At 41.9% G+C, this 20,091-nt stretch overlaps 1 protein-coding gene across 2 annotated transcripts in view; it reads right to left on the reverse strand.

Annotated features, from left to right (window-relative positions):
* Positions 1-461: 461 nt before the first annotated feature.
* Positions 462-20,091, reverse strand: part of SYNPO2 (synaptopodin 2) — a 110,835-nt gene continuing 91,205 nt past the window's right edge. For both annotated transcript variants that reach the window (XM_081876636.1, XM_081876638.1), the window contains one exon: positions 462-5,955. In XM_081876636.1, the coding sequence (XP_081732762.1) occupies positions 5,383-5,955 (573 nt within the window). In that variant the 3' untranslated portion in view covers positions 462-5,382. The remainder of the gene's footprint in view (positions 5,956-20,091) is intronic.

Here is a 20,091-nt window from a genome sequence, read left to right on the forward strand (position 1 = left end):
GCCCCATCTGAGTCTGTACTCCCTTTTCTGCTGTCTCATCTGATCTCCTGAAACTTTGCTTTTTGCCCCATCAGTTTAATCTTACAAAGCACAATATCTCTTCTTCCACTGTTGTTTTCTAAACAAAGCAATGGCATTTAAGAGAAGCTGAGTTGAATAGATTGTAGCAAAGCATGTGGCCATTCTTCACCAAGTTAGTTATGATAAACCTTGCAAAATCTGAACTCCTAAATCATAAGGCATCCCCTCTGCACATTAATAACGTTTTCTTAAAACACCCAAGCAGACATCCCTGCATGTCGAGTGAAATGGCAAATCCAGATTAGGTTTTTCAGAGCAGAATTTAAATTCACTCTCCTTCTATTGTAAAGCACAGCAGTAGATTTTCGTTTGTAGGCTTAGCATACATTTTCGGAATATCATCTGAATCAATGCACATTTTTAAGTATTTACCCTTTGTCTCCTTGTCTTACTTTTTTCATGTGTCATGTACTGGAGATAGATGGGATTTAAATTTTCAGGAGAGAGAGAGAAAAAAGAACCATGCAGAAAGAACAAGAAGGTGGCAATTCTGCTAAAGCCAAAAGGACTGGATTAGGAACTCGGTGTAAAAATCACACCTGCAATCAATTAGAAAGACTAATCAGTCATCAATATGATATAGACAAATTCTTCTTATGGAGCATTACATGTGTGAGTGCAATTTTATGCATGTCTACTTGAAGCAAGTCCCGTTGGTGTCCCAGAGGAGTTTGCTTAGGTTTACAGCCTTAGAGGGGTCTAATCACCCATGTTAATGTATCCAGAGAAAGTTAAGCATGCTCAAATTCTACTGAATTCAATGAGACATTAATACCCTTGACTTTCTCTGGTTTGTTTTCATTGAGAAACAACTGGGGCGGGGTGGAGGAAGACACACTGTCCATACCAAACTTCACCCACAATTGAGCCTAACTTAAGATGACGCTATCTAGTCCACCATCCTATGGGTATTCTATAAACATGACACAAGGACAATATCACTGCCCTGCTTTTGTCCACCTAGTGACTTTGTGCCTGCCTAGCCTGCTGTCCAGGTGCTGCTAACTGTTGAGAGACAACCTCAAAGCACTCCCCCCACCCCCTCTTAGGGGTTCTTTGGCTTTAAAACCAAACTTGGACCAGGCAGCCCTTAGTTTGAAACAGGACATGCAGCCACTTTGTCCATGTATAGTTTAATTCTCTTTTTAAAATCCTCTGGTACATAATGCCACAGTGTGAACAAGGCCAAAAGGAAAACGGGCTCTATATAATACCCTGTTAGTCTGGTTTGACTCAACAGAAAAAAATACAAGGCAGAGTCTCTTCCAAGCAGGATTTCATGTCATGACCTTGTCGGCACAACTAGCTTAATGTCTTTGGATATGGTTAATTCTTAAAACCTTTGGACCATGGGAAGCAAAGACTCCCATTGAATTCAGTGAGCCTGTGGCTTGAAGCCTAAAACCAGAGTAGTTAGAGTCACCCTCACCATGATAGGCAGGGCTAAGGGTTTGTAACATTCCATGTAAGTTCCATCATGTGCTACCTAGCCATACACAATCCCCTGGTTATCTCACAGCATCCCTGTGGTCAGGTGTGTCATGATGGGTGCATCGAGGACAATCCTCAGGGTTACTGTTCTCAGGATTCTCAGGGAGCAGAGAACATCCCAGACAGAAAGACACACGTCCTCTTTACAGTCCTTCTTGTGATGGGAAAATTATTTGAAGGGGGCCTCAAGTATCCATGCTCTGATCAGATATGATTTCATGCTTTTATCCGTGCCATATTAGGTTTCGTACAAATATTCAGAAAGAAAACATACATGGTTGTTTTTTCAATACTGAGAAAGGGCAGGGTGTGTGTGTAGCTGCATTTGGCTACATTTATGTTTGGGGGAAGCTAATTAATCATGGTCCAGATAGAAAGGCAAAGCATTTCAAAACAGAAACCTGATCCCTTGGGACATATTCTGGCCCCCAATAAACCAGCACATGAGTCACAAATCCACAACGTGGAGTTTCATATTGCCTTTTGCCTCAGGCAATAAAATGTCTTGGACTGGCCTTAACTTTGGTTAAGCCAGGGACAGCCAATGTAATACTTTCCAGATGATGTGAACCAAAACTTCCAGTGCCTTTAAACAGCATGGCCAATTGTGAGGGATCATGGGAGTTGAAGTTGAACAACACCTGGAGGCCGCCAGGTTGGATATTGCTAAATTGAATTAATGCATGTCTCTATACAGCTTCCCTTAAACTAGGCTCAAACCACTGAACACTTATCAGAAATCTACTTCTATACAAAACTGACTTTCTACATTGTTGATCTATAGCAGCTTTTCCTAACCTTTTGCATTCCAGATGTTTTAAAAGCTTGTCCAAAATGCCTAGAGGCAACTGGTTGGGCGAAAGCTGCACTATATCTATGTTTTGATACCTTGATAAATCAAAAGTTCCATGACAAATACTCATCTGCTAGTGACACAAGAGAATGTGAGCCACTGAAGGGGTGGTAAGGTTCACATGTCACAAACATATGCAACTTCTGAAGCCCCAAAGGAGACATGTGCCTCCAACTCATTCTGAACAAAATCTAAGGCATTACTTCCCACTTACCTTATCTACCCTGTGATTTTGAGGTCATCCTTATCCCTGTGGTGTTCAAATGCTAGGAATAATTTCTTCATGCACCAGACTTTGCCACACGTCTTCAAACAGATGGTCGTGTGAGACCAGCTTACCAAATTTAGCCATGAAACTCACAGGGTTGCTGTTCAAAAGAGTGGAGGGTTGGGGAATCTATGCCTGTCTGTCGGTCTGCACATGCACATACTAGGCTATGCACAAGTATGCACATATTGGCAAAAACACCACACGAAGTTGCATTAGATTTCAGAAATCTGCTTTGCAAAATACGTATATTAAGCAAAAGTGGATAACAAAATGTGTATATAAAGAGAATTATGTACTAAATGCTAGTGAATTTTCAATGTGGTGGGTTTTTCTGCAGTGGGGGGTTGATATGGAAATGAAGAGAACTGAATTTAAGAGTGGAAAAATGAGAAACTGAGAGACATTGAAACTGACAGATTTGCTCATCCCTATTGACAACTGTGCATATATCACAGGGTCCATTTCAGATCTGAAGAGAATTCCGGGGTACTATTTGTGGCATTGCACACGGCTGAATATGACTGCAGATTTGAAGCACATGCACAATGACATCTCAAGGGATCCTGGAGTACACATTTTGGGTTGTGCTGGGCAATCTCTTGGGAATGCACAGTATAATGAATCAGCTCTCTTAACAACCCATTCCAAAATGGATAAAATCAGAGTTGTCGCATGGCCATTTTAAAACAATTGTTTGGTCAGCCTCTATACCATGTAATAAGATGTTTTTAGATTGGAGAAATATGAAACTGAGAGATACCAAAATGGACACCCACCCCTTTTGCAACACATTTATCTGCTTTCAAATCCTGCATGGCTTTGCACTTCATACCCTATGATCCTTTTCAATTGCTATTTTTGCTAATACTCAGCTTGTATATCTGATAAAAGGTTTATTCAGTGTCAATCCTGCTGTTTATTTCACTATAAACTTTGCCCCAGCTGGTGGTGGAGAAGAGGGAATGACTTTGTAATTGCCACAGGAGCAACCAATCCGGATTCTGCAAGCCAGCTTGGGCTGGAAACAGGCGTTTGGTTATTTTAAGAAGGTGGCACAGCTATCGAAAATGCAATGAGCCACAATAGGCTCACTGTCCACAACATGTATGCCTGTAGAGAGACTATTAAATAGTTCTAGAGATCTGGCAGAAAACAGAACATTTTGTTTCTTTCCCCCCACCCTATCAAAAACAACCACAACAAAAAACAACCAAACCATTGCCACATTTCTTCAGGCCATCTTATTCCCTTACCATCTAATTTGCTAGACTTTGAATGTCTGTGAAAAGTAGTATCACATCTTATTCACCTCTCTGCATTTCAAGCTGAATAACCTTCAAAGAAGGCTATTCCCCAGCATAGCTGCCAATTTTGAACTGGTAAACAGGATGAGGAAGTTTATCAGGATGAATTGCAGGTTTTCAATATTTTGGAGTAGCATCAGACAGCAAGCTTGTTGCTCTAAGGCAGAGGTGGGGAACTTGCGGTCTTCTAGATGTTGTCTGATTCCAACTTCAATCAGGCCAAAGCAGCATGATGAAGGATGACGGCAGCTGTACTCACCCCTTCTGGAGTCCACTTTTAGAACAGGGGTTGGGGGTGACGATTAAAAATTGTGATTTCCCAGCTTTGCTTTTTTTTTTTTTTTTAAAAAAAGCCAGTAACATACAACTTTGGGAACTGTTTGCCTGAGCTTTAACAGGTTTCTTACTCAGGGGAACCTCCCTCCTGTCTCCAGCTTTCAACCTGATTGCCCTGTCATAAAAAAACCACACCCTTAGAGGAACAATTTCCACCCTCCCTCAAAATGCTAAAGTCTCTCCTTGCAACTATCTTCCGGAAATTTGTCACAGTTCATCCCTTTAGAAAGGTCTACTGTACCTGCAATTTGCATGCAAATATGCTTTTGATATTTATAAGTAGGAGCAGAGCTCAACAACAAGTTGTGCATGAATTTAGGAGGCTGCCATATACCATTAGACTATTTGTTCACCTGGTTCAGCATTGTCAACTCTGATTGGCTGGACTACAACTCCTCTTATCCCTGACCATTGGCCATGCTGATGGGAGCTGGAGCCCAACAACATTAAGAGGCTATCCCTCACTTAGGAAATCTTTGCTTGCTCCTGCCCTTCCCTAATCCATGATTTGCTAGGGAAAGCCCCATTTGACTTAGTCAAAACTCCAACCCTGTGAAACTGTTTTAAGTCAGTGGTGACATTTACACTGAACAGAGACCAAGGAGTTTCTTTAAAACCACAGACTGGTCAGCAAATAAGAGGTGGACATTTAACCAGCCACAAGCAAGTTAGGATGGAAAACAGAAAGACAGCTTTTCAAAAGACCCAAGGATATGTCCTTGATAAAGGCTCATTGGTTAATTTACAAACATTCAAATCTCACAATTGTTGCACTCTTCCCAGCTGAAGCTTTCACCTTTGAATTTCATTCTTCCACAGATTTGATTTCCTTTTAACACACACACACATGCACCCAAAGACAAAGGAAAGCTTTGAAGCTGGGATCAAAAGCTGTCGTGCTACTGAGAGCCTTATGGATCTTTTGTCAATATCTTCTCAGGCCAGCAAACACCTGTCCCACACACTTCTTCACATTTTCAATTCACCCTCGAATCTAAGACTTGTAGAACTTCAAGAAGAGAAGCTAAAACAGGGCCTTCCGCTTCTCATGTTTGGCGTCTCCATCCCTTTGGAAGTGGATTATAGTTGGAGTCAGCTAGTGACAGGTAGTAATCAGACCTGGAATCCATGGAGACCATGTCAGGATCTGTCTGGGCACGTTGGCCATAGTATGCATACTGTAGACGAGAGCTGCAGGGGGCAGTGGAGCTCGGGGCAGACACTGTGCTCTTTGCAGGGAAAAATGCCGCTGACTGGCTCCTTCCAAACGAAGCTAATTTTGCATGGGCACTGGGAGCAGGATGCTCGTAAGCCACTTTTTGTTTCCACTCATCTGGCGGCGCAGGCAGTGTTTTCCGGCGAGCAGCAGACACAACATTTGCAGCGATCGACTCTTGAATGGTCTGTGGGCCAAAGGCATCATCCACCAAGCCAAGAGGGGACTTGGCGGCTGCTTCCCAAGGAGTCAGCCTCTTCCCAGGCTTATCAGCTGCAGGAGTTGGTTTGCTAAAATAATCAGGAGCAGGTTGAAACACCACAGGAGAGACAGGGGACATGGATCGTGAAGTGGCTGAAGGTGGCCATCCAGGGAGTGATAAAGACCGTTCTCCACCTCTTTCCTAGAAACAACAAAACCTTAAATATAATGACAATCACTGAATAGCAATGACAGAGACTTCCAAATGAAACAACAGATAGTTGTTTTTGTCTAGTGATCTACTATACTGTGCTATACAGTAAGTACCGGTAAGTAGCTCCCAATTTTATAAAAAAAGAACAAAGTATGAGCAATAGCATTAGAAAAGAAAAAGATGGAATTTGCTGGAAAATTGTAGAGGGGAAAATCCTCTAAGTTTCATTACCATTGCCATCTGAGATTTCAGATATCTTTTTTTAGATCAGGGGTAGACAACCTAAGGCCCAGGGGCTGGATGCGGCCCAATCACCTTCTCAATCCGGCCTGCAGACGGTCCGGGAATCAGCGTGTTTTTACATGAGTAGAATGTGTCCTTTTATTTAAAATGCATGTCTGGGTTATTTGTGGGGCTTAGGAATTCATTCATTCATTTATGTTTTCAAAATATAGTCCGGCCCCCCACATGGTCTGAGGGACGGTGGACCAGCCCACAGCTGAAAAAGGTTGCTGTCCCCTGTCTTAGATATATTGATAAAACATTTTTTTTCTCAAGGGAATTTTGAGAATCTACTATTATTGCACACAAGAAAGTTCTAGAAACATAGGAGATCAATTAGCAGCAATCACCAGCCCAACCTGTTTGCAGGCTTGCAGTAGGTGATCAGGTCTGGAGAAGGATTGCGACACAGCAGGTTCATGGCCAGGAATACCAGAGCAAACAGTTAAGGGGGTGATCAAATCAAGCACATCTATGGTGGACTTCATGGAATGGAACAGAATCAAGGAGAAAGATATGAAAGGGCAAACAGCGAGAAGAAATCATAGTTCTCAAAGAGTGAAGGAAGACAAATTCAAGGAGAATTTTGTGTGACTTTTCAGTTCCTTGGGTGTAACGATCCTTGACCAGACTAGCCAAACTCAATCCACATGTGATACATTCATGTAGCTTGTGCAGGCCGCAGAAGGCACTCCCAACCCTAAGCTTTTAAGCTCCTTGCTTTTGATTGACCCATTTGACAGTGAGGGAGAGAGGATGAATTAGATAGAATTAGAGAGATAACTGTGAATAAATTAACTCATTGAACGGTTTAGGGATGAGGCAACTGTCTCAATCCAGATTTTGTCGGACTACAGTTCCCATCATCTTGACCACGAATCATGCCGACAGGGGCTGATTTGAGGTGAAGTCCAACAACATCTGGAGGGCCACAGGTTCCCCATCTGTTATCTCTTCTTAACTTAAAATCTCAAGCATGCTCTTCTATGAAGGACGGTTACAACCCACCAATCATTGCTGCTGTGCACCCCCTGTTCATCTCAGGGAGCCTGTGCTGGCAGTTCCAGAGGGTGGCCCATATTTGGAATTGAAAGAGAAAAGGTGAGAGGATAACCTGTGTACCCTTCAGAATACCGTACCTCCTCTGTCAACCTGTGCTACTATGTTTTAGCTATTCAGTATCAAATATTATATTCAAGAGAATGATTATGCTTGTCACTCATTCTAACATACTTATATCCCTCTCCCTCCCAATGATTACGTTCAATATGGTTAGGAAGGCCAAAATTAAAATCAAAGCATCTGACTGAACCTAATTGCAAATGTTTGTATTCCACCATTATGATACTCTACTTAACCCTGCTCCTTTAAAATCAAAATAAAGCTTTGCCCTGATAATTTCAGAACACTCTGACCCATTTATAGGAGCAATCCATTCATAGTTCACAAATCCTAATCTGCTTAGGTAATGAGCGCTTTCATTCATAAATCCAGTGCACTGCCACCGCAATCTTCTTTCATATACAACATGCCCTTACTCTACAAACACTGCCTATTAGGCTATTCAGCTGTACAAAGAGGACTTGTTAGGCTGCACAAAGACAAAAGGTTTTGGGACACATGGGTGGAATGCAATGAAAATTGAAAGAAATATTTCTTAAATTTGTGAGTTATACCACCCTAAGTACATACAGGTGGCCTCAGGTCTGTTCAAACCACTGGCGTTTACTTCCAGGTACCGTATTGGCCTGAATATAAGCCACACGCGCAAATAAGCCGCACCTTTAAAATTCAAAGGGTGGGGGAGAAAAAAAGACAATACCCAAATATAAGCCACTCCCTTAAAATTCCGCAGGTACTCACACCCATAAATGGCTAACATAGAAGAAAATCCTACAGCAATATCATAAAAGCCAATTTCTGTAAGGTTGCAAATTTAAGCTGCACTTTAACTTTTCACGGCCGGAATTTTTTTTGGGGGGGGAGTGCGGCATAAATTTGGGCCAATACTATATATAGCTTGGATCCACAGGTGCTGTTGCATGAACAGAAGGCATTGCTTTTCATGTGACATTGCAACAGTTTTAGGGGGGATGTAGGGGCACAATGGGGGAAGGAGTGGGTGAGGAAGTTAAGCTGTGCGGCTAAAAGCTGTTGTGCCAAACTGTTTAGTTGAATACTGCCCAACATGAATATTCTGAGTATGGAAGTAAATTGCAGATAGTTTATGGTCTGCATTTGTGCTGTCTTCCCACCACTATTTGGAGGGGAATGAGTAATGCAAACAGGTCTTCTAAATAAGTGTGCCTTTACATGGAACATCCGCTTTACACAAAGTGTTTTTTGCATAGTGGAGAAGAGAAGAAATGGGCTTTCTCATGTAATGGCTGCATCAATCTTGGCAACCTTAGAAACTGGAAGGTTTCTAGCTACCTACTACACACATCCTAAATAACCATGCCCTTTATCTAGAAAAGTCAATGCAGGAAGTTAACTACCATCTGCATTTTGACCTACAACATTACACAATCATAGCTTTGTGTTGGTGCAATGCTTCTGCTGAAACATAACGCAAGGTTACTGTGTCACACTGACCTTGTGTTAAATTCCTCCTGTTACACTGACACAAAACTACGATTGTGCAACATTCTAAGTACTTCGCTCTCTACAACTTGGCATTTCAAGCAACGTGGTTTTCCTTCCTCAGGAAGGTTTTCCTTCCTCTTTCCTTCTGACTGTCTAGTCAGGTTACATCACTCTCTTCTTCCTACTTTGTTGCTGGGGTTTGTGGCTTTCCTTTTTTCTTTGTATTTGCTTATTCCTTAAATAGACTTATACAGCTCGTTCTGGCTTCCTAGAATGCAACAGCCAAACCGTGTTGTTCAGTCTCACATACTCAGGCAAGATTTTATTTTTTAAGAAACACCCCAAATTTGCATTCCACCTGCCACTGAACACACACACAACAAGACAACATTTTCCATTCATGTTACACTAATATAGTGCGGGAATATGTTGGGAATAGTTCAACCCATCACAGAAGCCTTACCCATCATGGCTAATTTCCTATAAGTAGAAAAGGTGAAAACCTGGGCTACAGAGAAATGTCCTTGCATTTCCCTGCTGCCTAGCCCATCTGTCCCAAGGAGTAAAGTAAGTAAAAAGAAGTTAAAACACAATATCCTATCATAATAAATACTATCAATCCTTACAATCCTTACAATCCTGGCGATATAGATGATAGATGGATTACATAGAATAAAGATCCTCAAAAAGTCCTTACCTACCAAGGACAATTGGGACGCGGGTGGTGCTGTGGGTTAAACCACAGAGCCTAGGATTTGCCAATCAGAAGGTCGGCAGTTTGAATCCCCCTGATGGGGTGAGCTCCCATTGCTCGATCCCTGCTCCTGCCAACTTAGTAGTTTGAAAGCACATCAAAGTGCAGGTAGATAAATAGCTACCGCTCCGGTGGGAAGGTAAATGGCGTTTCCGTGCACTGCTCTGATTCGCCAGAAAGCAGCTTAGTCATGCTGGCCACATGACCTGGAAGCTGTACACCAGCTCCCTCGACCAATAAAGCAAGATGAGCGCCTCAACCCCAGAGTCAGTCACGCCTGGACCTAATGGTCAGGGGTCCCTTTACCTTTACCTTTTACCAAGGACAATAACTATTTTCTTATACTTGTCCCCTTATTTTGCCTCTGTCTTTTGAGGATGCTATAAAACACTACCAGCTTTCCTTCTACAATGTTAGTAAACCAAGCATCAAAAAGAAGCAGACACAATCTGTTTACTAACATACCCTGCTTTCAAAGTCCTGTGAGCTATTCTAAATCTTGCCTGCAGTCACATACCAAGATTCATATCTTCATTGCTGACCTGGTTCTTCATAACTGTGGAAATTTCTCTGAGCGGAGACTGTCTAGGATGAAGCAGTGTTGTTATAAATGGGTAGAGGAGCAACTCTAGTAATTGGAGTTATTGGAATGAGGTGTCATCCAAGGATCACCGGCAAGAGAAGAGTAAGTGGATACCCACAATGAGGTACGCCAACTTTTCAACTCATTTTTGTAGCTGTGCCTTTAACAGCAACATGTTCTGCAGCAATTAGTAGATGATGACATTCTTCTCCATGTGAGGACAAGTCAACAGCTAAAGGCAATGCGACAAGGTTAAAAAATTGACAGCATTATCTACAGGATGCAGAGATGCACTTCAGTGCTTTGAAACAGTAGGAAGGAGGTGAGCAAGTGGTTCATGATGGGAATAATACCAGTCTTTGCCTTTTTTGTTTGACAGTACACCCAACAAAAGGGAAACAAGTGGCACTGTGGGTTAAACCACAGAGCCTAGGACTTACTGATCAGAAGGTCGGTGGTTCGAATCCTCACGATGGGGTGAGCTCCCAGCTCCTGCCCACCTAGCAGTTCGAAAGCACGTCAAAGTGCAAATAGATAAATAGGTACCGCTCTGGCAGGAAGGTAAACGGTGTTTCCGTGCGCTGCTCTAGTTCGCCAGAAGTGGCTTAGTCATGCTGGTCACATGACCCGGAAGCTGTATGCCGGCTCCCTTGGCCAATAAAGCGAAATAAACACCGCAACTCCAGAGTCGGTCACGACTGGACCTAAGGGTCAGGGGTCCCTTTACCTTTACCTTCACACCCAACAATATTAACAGTTTTCTGTCATAGCTTTGACTACTTTGTGGTCTCAATTGGATGTAGCATTAAATTAAACTATGGTTTAGCATTATTTGAATAGGTCTTGGGGTTTTCAGTTTCTTTTTCCCTACTTCGCTATAGTCACAGGGAGAAAACTGGAAGCTTTCACTTCTATTTTTAACTAACTACAGTTTATCATTATGTACAAACCTGGACAAATCTTAGAAAAACAAGTCAACCTCAAACCGTGGTTTACAATCCTGGCTTGTTTCCCTAAACCATAGTTTTGCACAGTTTGGGGGTTTGGTTAGGACACTAAATTGCAGTTAAATCAAAATGGAAGTAGAAGTTTCTAATCTCCACACATCCATGCCAGAAGACGACTGGGTAGTGATGAAGACACAATCCCACGGCCCATTCATGTAACCATAAACCACACTGTACTGCACTCATTGCCAGCTTAAAGTGATTGCTTTGATTTTGTCTGTCGTTTGGTTCCTACAAGCTTTTGAGTTGTCATAATGAATACACTTTGTGCTAAGTCAGTACAGCTCACAGTTTCACATCTCCTTAAAAAAAACATTTCATGTACTAAGAAGGCATTCACTACTGCCACCTTCTGGAGATCAAGAGTAAAATCACACATGGTTAACTACCAGAGCACGACACTAAGGACATTTGTTAACAGGTGCAGTGTATGAGCCTGTCATTACTTCAGAGTTTAGCTAAAAATCAATTGGCCATTCAAGTCTGTTAATACTTGCATGAAGAACTGTATAATTACAGTCATACCTCGTGTTGCGTTAGGTTCATGTTGCATCTTTTCAGCTTGCAAACACGGCAAACCAGGAAGTACCGTATTTTTTGCTCTATAGGACGCACTTCTTCCCCTCCAAAAATTAAGGGGAAATGTGTGTACGTCCTATAGAGTGAATGCAGGCTGCACGGCTAAGCCCAAAGCCAGAACAGGGAGACGGAGCGCTGTGCAGCACTCCATCTCGCTGTTCTAGCTTGGGGATGGCTGCGCAAAGCCTCCGCAGGGCAGTGGGGTGAAGGCACTGATAACCATTGAATAAATGAACTTAAATTATGCAGGTCCACTGATTTCATGGGGTTTATTTTGACAAACGTTGGACAGCGTACTATGGTTTTAGCATCATGTGTGAACACAGCCACAGAACAAATACTCATAAATACATGCATGTATTCACCAGTATTTTCCAAATCCAACAATTCATCTTTCAGAGTATGAAGCCTATCCTCTCAAAACACACACATACAGTTGCATCCTTTCCCAATGACATTTAAAATTTATTTTTAACACAATGCTCCACCAACCACACTTACTGCCAGCTCTCTGCAGAATTCAAATCCCTACCTGACTTTTGGAAAATAAATTCAGCACCACACTGAATTTAATGGGGTTCAGTTATTTTTAATGCAGGAAGTAGGCTTTTGAGGGATGTAAAAACCTAGCTAGCTAGCCCCCCCCACCTTTGCATTTCTCCACACTACTGTGGAGCCCCCATAAGCAAAGCTATTTTAAGGCTTCTTTCTTCACTGCATGGTCCTAGCCATTTACAGACCATGTAGTGAATATATTATGGCACTATGCAGCAAATCTGACTTGACTATTTCACCTCACTTTTGCTCATGTACACCAACATTCTCCAACATTTTCATGACAACTTTTACCGTTTACCTTCCCGCCACCTATTTATCTACTCACACTGGTGTGCTTTTGAACTGCTAAGTTGGGACCGAGCAACAGGAGCTCACTCCATCGTGTGGATTCAAACTGCCAACCTTCCGACCGGCAAGCACAAGAGGCTCAGTGGTTTAGACCACAGCGCTACCCGCTCCCTTAAAAAACCACTTATTACAAACTTTCAAACACATATGACAAACTTGCACCCAATGAATCAGTCCATGTGCAACATAAATACATGCACCTGTAGGCCCTAGAGGGTCTGTGGTGGTATTCATTGGATAGAAGATGGAACAGCAGCTTTCTGCTGGCTGAAGGATTGGCTGCTTCTCACAAACACAGACATTTTAGATTTGGAAGGTTTTAACAACTTTTTTGGGTGGCATGCATATTTGTGGTACGACAAAGTTAAGGTTCATAAAGGTTTTAAAAGTCATATTGTCAGGAAAGCATTGTTTAATGTGTGGATCAGATATAAAGATCTATTGGAGAATAAAACTCCAAGATGGCTTTCGCCAATGGAGGCAAAAGCTTTGAAAAAACTCAATATGGAGTCCACATGGCCGAGGTACTGGGAAATTTTAGAACAGGAGGGTAGCAATGTTAAATTGAAGAGTTTTGAGAAATTAAAGGATAAAGTCAGAGATTGGCTTCATTATTTTCAAATAATGGAGGCTTATAAGATGGATAAGAAAATTGGCTTCCAGGTGGAGAAATCTAAATTGGAGACAGAACTGTTAGAATCCAATACTAAGAATTTATCTAAAACGTACAACTTGCTGTTGAAATGGAATACGGAAGATGAAATTGTTAAATCAGCTATGATCAAGTGGGCGCAAGATATAGGTCACAATATTATGTTTGCTGACTGGGAAAGGTTGTGGACCACAGGCATCAAATTTACGGCATGTAATGCCTTGAGAGAAAATATTATGAAAATGATATATAGGTGGTACATGACCCCAGTCAAGCTTGCAAAAATTAACCACTTGTCAGATAACAAATGTTGGAAATGTAAAGAGAATGAAGGTACTTTTTTTCACCTTTGGTGGACATGCCCAAGGATTAAGGCTTTCTGGGAAATGATATATAATGAAATGAAAAAGATGTTTAAATACACTTTCCTGAAGAAACCAGAGGCCTTCCTCCTGGGTATGGTAAGCCATGTGGTGTTAAAAAAGGACAGAACGTTGTTTTTGTATGCTACAACAGCAGCAAGAATCCTTATCGCAAAGTATTGGAAGACGCCAGATCTACCCACTCTGGAAGAATGGCAGATGAAGATGACGGACTACATGGGACTCGCAGAGATGACGGGCAGAATCCGAGACCAGGAGAAGGAGACAGTGGAAGAAGATTGGAAGAAATTCAAGGACTATTTAAATAAATACTATAAGATTGAAGAATGTTAGTTTGACAAGGATTTAAAAAATATATTGGTTTTCAGAGACAATAGCGTAAGAAAAGAAATGGAACTAGTAAAATTATATGGTGAAATAAGGGAAGGGACTTGCTGATGGAATAATGAAACTAGAATACAAAATGGTGAGGTATGAGGAAGTCGGGGAAATAAGGTTAAGAAATAAGGTTTTGAAATTATTCTTGTTGTTTTTTGTTGTTGTTTGTGTTTGTCTTTATTGTAGTTGTTTTGTATTTGTATGTTTTATTGGAAAATTTAATAAATATTATTATAAAAAAAAGAAGAAGATGGAACAGCTCCTAAGAATAATCACATCTTATCTCAGCCCTTGAATTACAGTGCTACTTTAGTCATAAATAATCTTAGTGCCTCATCTATCTCACATTACAGTTGAGAATCAATGAAGACTTCAATGCACTTTGAATAATAACTACAGTATAGTGCTCTGTAAATAATAATGGAAACATTCCATAGGCTTGGTGACACATCCTGACCTACCAACTACGTGCATAACTCATCGTCAGTAGGTACGACAGAATGGAATCCTGTGCAAAGGAACACTAAACTTGGAAACAGAAGTTCATTGGGGGGCAGAGGGGGGCATTGTTATGTAGGCATGTAATTTGCCCCTACTGTCCTCTAAACTATTTACAGAGGGAGGGGGAGGGCTGTTAAGAGCGACACGGCAGCTCTTATTGCATCCAATGAATCATAGGAAGACCTTGGGATTCTGGAGCTGTTGCCAGACTATAACATTTACGGTTGCTCTGCGTGCATTTCAAATGCTGTATTGGGCCACAATTGTTTTTTCCCAGCTCAAGGAAGCAAACTTCTTTTATAGAAAGTTGTTGTCACATATGCCTCTTGAGTAAATAACAACTCCACCCCTGTGAATTTGGGGCTGGGGTAAGATGTTTGCACACTGTCAAGTTATGTTTGCACATGTTTGCACACTGCCAAGTTATGAATTCATATTAGAGGTTGTATAAATGAAGCATGTAATGCTACATTTGGGTTTGTTCTGCTATACAAAGTAAAGTTAGATAGTTGATTGGCAAAGTCCTCAAACACTGTAGAGGGGGGGGGGGGAATTGAATCCTGGGAGTCCCTAACCCAAAGCCAAGATCTGTTGGTATGAGCAAGTTATGATCCAGCACATCTCTAGCTCAGCCAACTGATTCCTGGTGCAGCCATGCTAAAATGGCATAAGCCCCACATCTTAGCTCTGCTAGAGACAGCATGGCATAACTCCTTCATTCTGGCTCAACCAGTGTTCAGCCAGCTGAGCTGAGAATGGTGGATCTTACAGCACTGTAATTGCTGAAAAGCAGGTATTCCAGGGGAGTGACATGGTGAGATCAAGTGGGGGTTGCATTTACCACTGGATCCTAACTCAATTTGGCTTAGTCACATGACCTGATAAGCCAGAGCAACATACTCTGGTAAAATGGATAGTGTAAGTCAAACTCTATTTTAAAGCTTAGCTCTCCCTCTCTCAGGCTTAGGACAGCTGAACCAGCATGATTTCTGCTTTTGAACAAAGTCTGTAATACCACACTGGCTTAATTTAACTTCCGTCAGCTTCCTAATACTTAAGATTGCTCTGTAAAGCAGAAGCAGTCAATATGGTGTCTTCCAGAAGTTGTTGGATTGGTTTGCTAGAATTTGGAGTTGACTATCATGGACCTAAAGGGGGGGGGGGGGGAATACAATGTTGCAGATATCTGCTTAAGATCAACAAGCCTGTCTGCTTATCTATACTGGTAACAGTAGGATTAGGGACGGACTTTGGTAATATGGAATCCTGAGAACAAAATTTGGCGACTCCCCCCAAAATATTTATTTTCACAATAGCTCCTTCCTTTGTTATTTATTATTATTTTGCACCCCACGGCTTGGCGCCTTGTGCAGAGGAACTGCCTGCACCACCCTAAATCCAGAGTTGGTAGGATCATCTGTCCCTAGAGTTAAGCCACTGAAAGAAAAATATTGAAACACATGAAGGAAAATGATCTTCCAATGTTGCTACCAGAATCAGCCCCATTGTCTCATACCCTGGCACTCACACCTTTTCAGAACTTACAGGGAGATTCCACACTGAAAAGCTGGAGCAGCTGAGCATCCCTGTAATCTGGAGAGCGCGCTCAAGCAAAGGGCTGGATACTGCCAGGCTTGCTCTTATAGGGCTCTCCTTCCCCACTCCTGCAAGGGGCCCTGATTCTGTTCTTTCTTGCTTAGAGATTGTCACTCGTGCATCTTCAAGAACAGTCTTCTTGGTGGAGACCTTCCCAAACAACATGAGCATGTCTCTCTCACCAGGCAGAGGAGCTACCTCTTTGGAACCTATTGTACTTGCAAAGGCTGCATGATTCCTCATTTATAGCCATTTTACCTCACCAAATACTTGTTTTATAACTGGCTTTATTTTGTCTTCACCATTGCTAGAAATCTTGTCAGCGATATTTGTGTATTTGTAATTTAGTAAGGTATGGGACCTGGCAGCTACATTATCAATTTTTTGCATGGTCTGTGGTATTTTAAATATCATATATTTGCTGCTATTGGGGGGGGGGTGTCTTCAGGCTGTTCCCTCACTGCAAGAAGTGAAATTCTCCTTGTGGAAAGCCCTCCAATCAGATGTCAAGAAGATAAAGAACTAGACAACTTTTAGAAGACATCTGAAGGCAGCGCTGTATTTGGTAGCTTTTAATGTTTGATGTTTTATTATGTTTTTATATGTGCTGGAAGCCGTCCATAGAGGCTGGGAAACCCAGCCAGATGGGAGGGGTATAAATAATAAAATTATCATTATCGTTATCATTATGTTATATATGACTTGCATGATAATTGAATTGTTTGGTTTTTGTTATAATCTTCACTAGGACTTTGGACTGACTTGTTACAGCATGTGGATTTTGTTATATTATTTTGTAATTTCTTTGTGTTGTGATTGTGAGCCACAATTTGAAAAAGCTTATGTACAAATCAAAAATCAAAACAGAATAGAGTAAGGTGCATCAAGTGCTTTGTGTAAGGAAAGGATACGGCACCTTTTTGTCCTGAAGACAATGTACTATCTTTCTAACACCATGATAAAAAAACCCCCAATAGAATAACAAAGCTCAAACCTGGCAATAAAAAAACCAATTCTATACTAGTACATTTAGCAAAATCCATGAACAATTGAAGAAGGAGCTATATAAAGAGGCAATGAATCCATGCTGCCAGGATTAGGATGCCACAGGATAGATGCCACAATAGAAATTAACATGCTCCATACGCTCACACTGACAGACTGTGGAGCAAAGATCATGGAGACACACATGGAAGGAGGTGTTCCATAAGGGGTCTGTGGCTTGGCTTTTGAAAAATAGGGGGTCCTTGGTAATAGCTAATTGGGAACCACTGATCCAGAAAAATGGAGCATCACCTATGCCTTCATGAGAGCAACACAACTTTGGGCTCAAAGCCTGTCACTGTACTTCCAGAGAAGGTACCTTTGTTAAATGCTTTGAAGACCTGAGCTTACTGGAGCCTCAGAAGGCATATACATTCCATGTCCTGGGTCACTGGTGCACATAGAGCTCTTGAAACCTGCAGGTTTCTCAGCCCTAGTCTAACATGGTCTGTACAACATTGTGAAGTTCCCATATGTGAACTCTTTCAGTGTTTATGGGCATTGTGAGGTTGGCCACTGAATGGTGTCATGAAGGCTTACTACAAAACACTTGGGTCTCTTGGGATGAGGGGCTTCAAGGGGACCACACTGTAGAGGCACCTCACTAGCAAATTCCATCTGACTCATTGTCTAAGCTGGATTTCACTAGAATATTAATGAGTGGAAAAAGCAAAGACCCTGCTTTCAAAGACATGAACTCACTTCTCAGGGAAGAGCAATTAGCAGTGCCCAACCTTTTGTGTTACCAGTGAAAAAGTGCTCCCACTCTGCCCCAAATAGAATTGTCCATTACATGGGCAAACATGTTTTCCACATCTTACGTTTACAAGATAACATGATGGGGGCGGGTTGGGACACCTGCCGGTCAGGTGAGGGTACATAATCCTTAATCACCTGCTGCTTTCCCTCTGCTGTTGCTCTTCCCTGATCATGTCCCCCAGCTGAGCTTCTTTCTTGTTTCTGAAACCTGGCTGGGAGCAAAAGCAGGGAAAGCAATTGGGGCAAAGGAGGCACTGCAGTGGGGAAAAGGGTGGGCAGTCAAGGATTAAGTACACACGGCTACTCCCCTACAGATTCCTCTTCACCATGTACATTCATGTAATTCAGCAAACATGGGGCAGGGAAGTTGCCTTTGCCTGCATGACATGAAACTCCCGCCTGGTGAGTTGCCTTAACCAACCTCATTGTGGCTTTTATTAGAAGGGGATGACGCATAGGGCACATGTGTGTAGGTTTACTATGGAAGTTAGAATCCAGAGAACATTAGCTTCTGTCTGTAGAAAAACACATTTCTAACCCACCAGCAAAAGCTTAGTAACTGGCAATTTCGGAAAACTTTAAATACCTTCCACAGCTCTCCATAGTTGTCTATCCCCTGCCTGTTTCATACCGCTGCAGCCTCTGCCTTAGCAATCTTTGCCACAAAATTCCAAAGAATTTGAAAACACGAGTGCTTGAAAAAACATTGCATTCCCTTGACAGATAATTCAGATTTCTGGGTGTGTGCTGTGCAGCCATGAGTGTAGACTGATCTTCACATCTGCTCACATCTTTCTTTCTGAGTTTTCCAGTAAGAATGCCAGCTAATGCTTCTTTGGGTTGTGGTTGGGTGTGAGGCAAATCACTCTGCTTAAACTGGACTGAGAGTCACCATCCACTGATGTCACTCAGACGACTCAGCAGCTGGGCATGGCTTTCAGTCATTCCTGCCCTAGGCCATATTTGAACAAGAGGTGAGAGGCGCTGTATTCTATTACCAGTCCCCTTTGCAACCCATTCCCTGTGGAGTTAAAAATGAAAAGCATCTAAAACTTTAGTCTCAACTCAGGAAGAGGGCAGGCTTTCCCCGTGTCATTGCAATAGATAGGGGCAGCAGTACAATTCTCAGAAATATCCTTTCAGAGCAAAGATGGAATAGCACATTGCATTAATCTATGAGCCCTCTTCCTAAAAAAGCCAAATTGGGCAGCTATTTTGATAGGCGCATTTTTTAACCCAGTAACTGCAAGTCTAATGTTTTCATTCAGGATATTGTTTTGTGTATTCAAACACCTAACACATTTATTTGTCTCTGATTCAAACAAATATTTTTAATTAGTCAACACATATTTACTCTTGTGGGTGCCCAGAGGGTGGATCATGGTTGTGAAATGCTTCAGCACATATCCAAATTGCAATTCACTGTGTCTTAGTTCAAACTTAGATTTTGAAGCAGTCACAAGTCTACTCACCACTGAAAAGGCAGCTCATGTTGATTCAACACATTTAAAATAGTTGGGGAAACCAGACTGGAATAATTTATTCCTGTACAAACTTCTAGCAGAATGGTTATAGGAACCTGGGCCTCTCAACCCAATTTATAATCCATTTCTAACAGATATGATGAGGTCTACTCACCTTACCCGAAGCAGGATTCCCAAAAGGCAGACCCTGAGAAGCAGACAGCAACTTTGAAATGCCAAAATGTGGCCAACATTTTGAGGGCCCGACCAGAGAAGAATGATAGCACATTTCTCAGATCATCTCAAATTCACAGGGCAGCAGTATTGATTATTTTCTCTGTTCAGAATTTAGGAACGTGAGCAACAAGCAGAAGGGAGAAGAAAAGGAAGAGCACTGTAGGGGCTGTGCAATGAAGCTTTAATTTAATCTTCCCCTTCATGAGATGGTTCAGTATGAGCCTGGTGAGTGATTATAGAAAGACATCACCAGGCTTCTTTCACTTTCCTCCCTCTGATAGTTACAGCAAAGACCAACCTATATGACTGCAGAGTCATCAGCTGTAGAATCACCCTCATAACCATCTTGGCACCAATTCTGCACAACAAATTTATGACACTTCAGTTCTATTGATGTCCTACTCAATTCACACC

This window comes from Podarcis erhardii (assembly GCF_964252035.2).
Source record: "Podarcis erhardii genome assembly, chromosome: 9".
In the NCBI taxonomy this organism is placed as follows: Eukaryota; Metazoa; Chordata; class Lepidosauria; order Squamata; family Lacertidae; genus Podarcis; species Podarcis erhardii.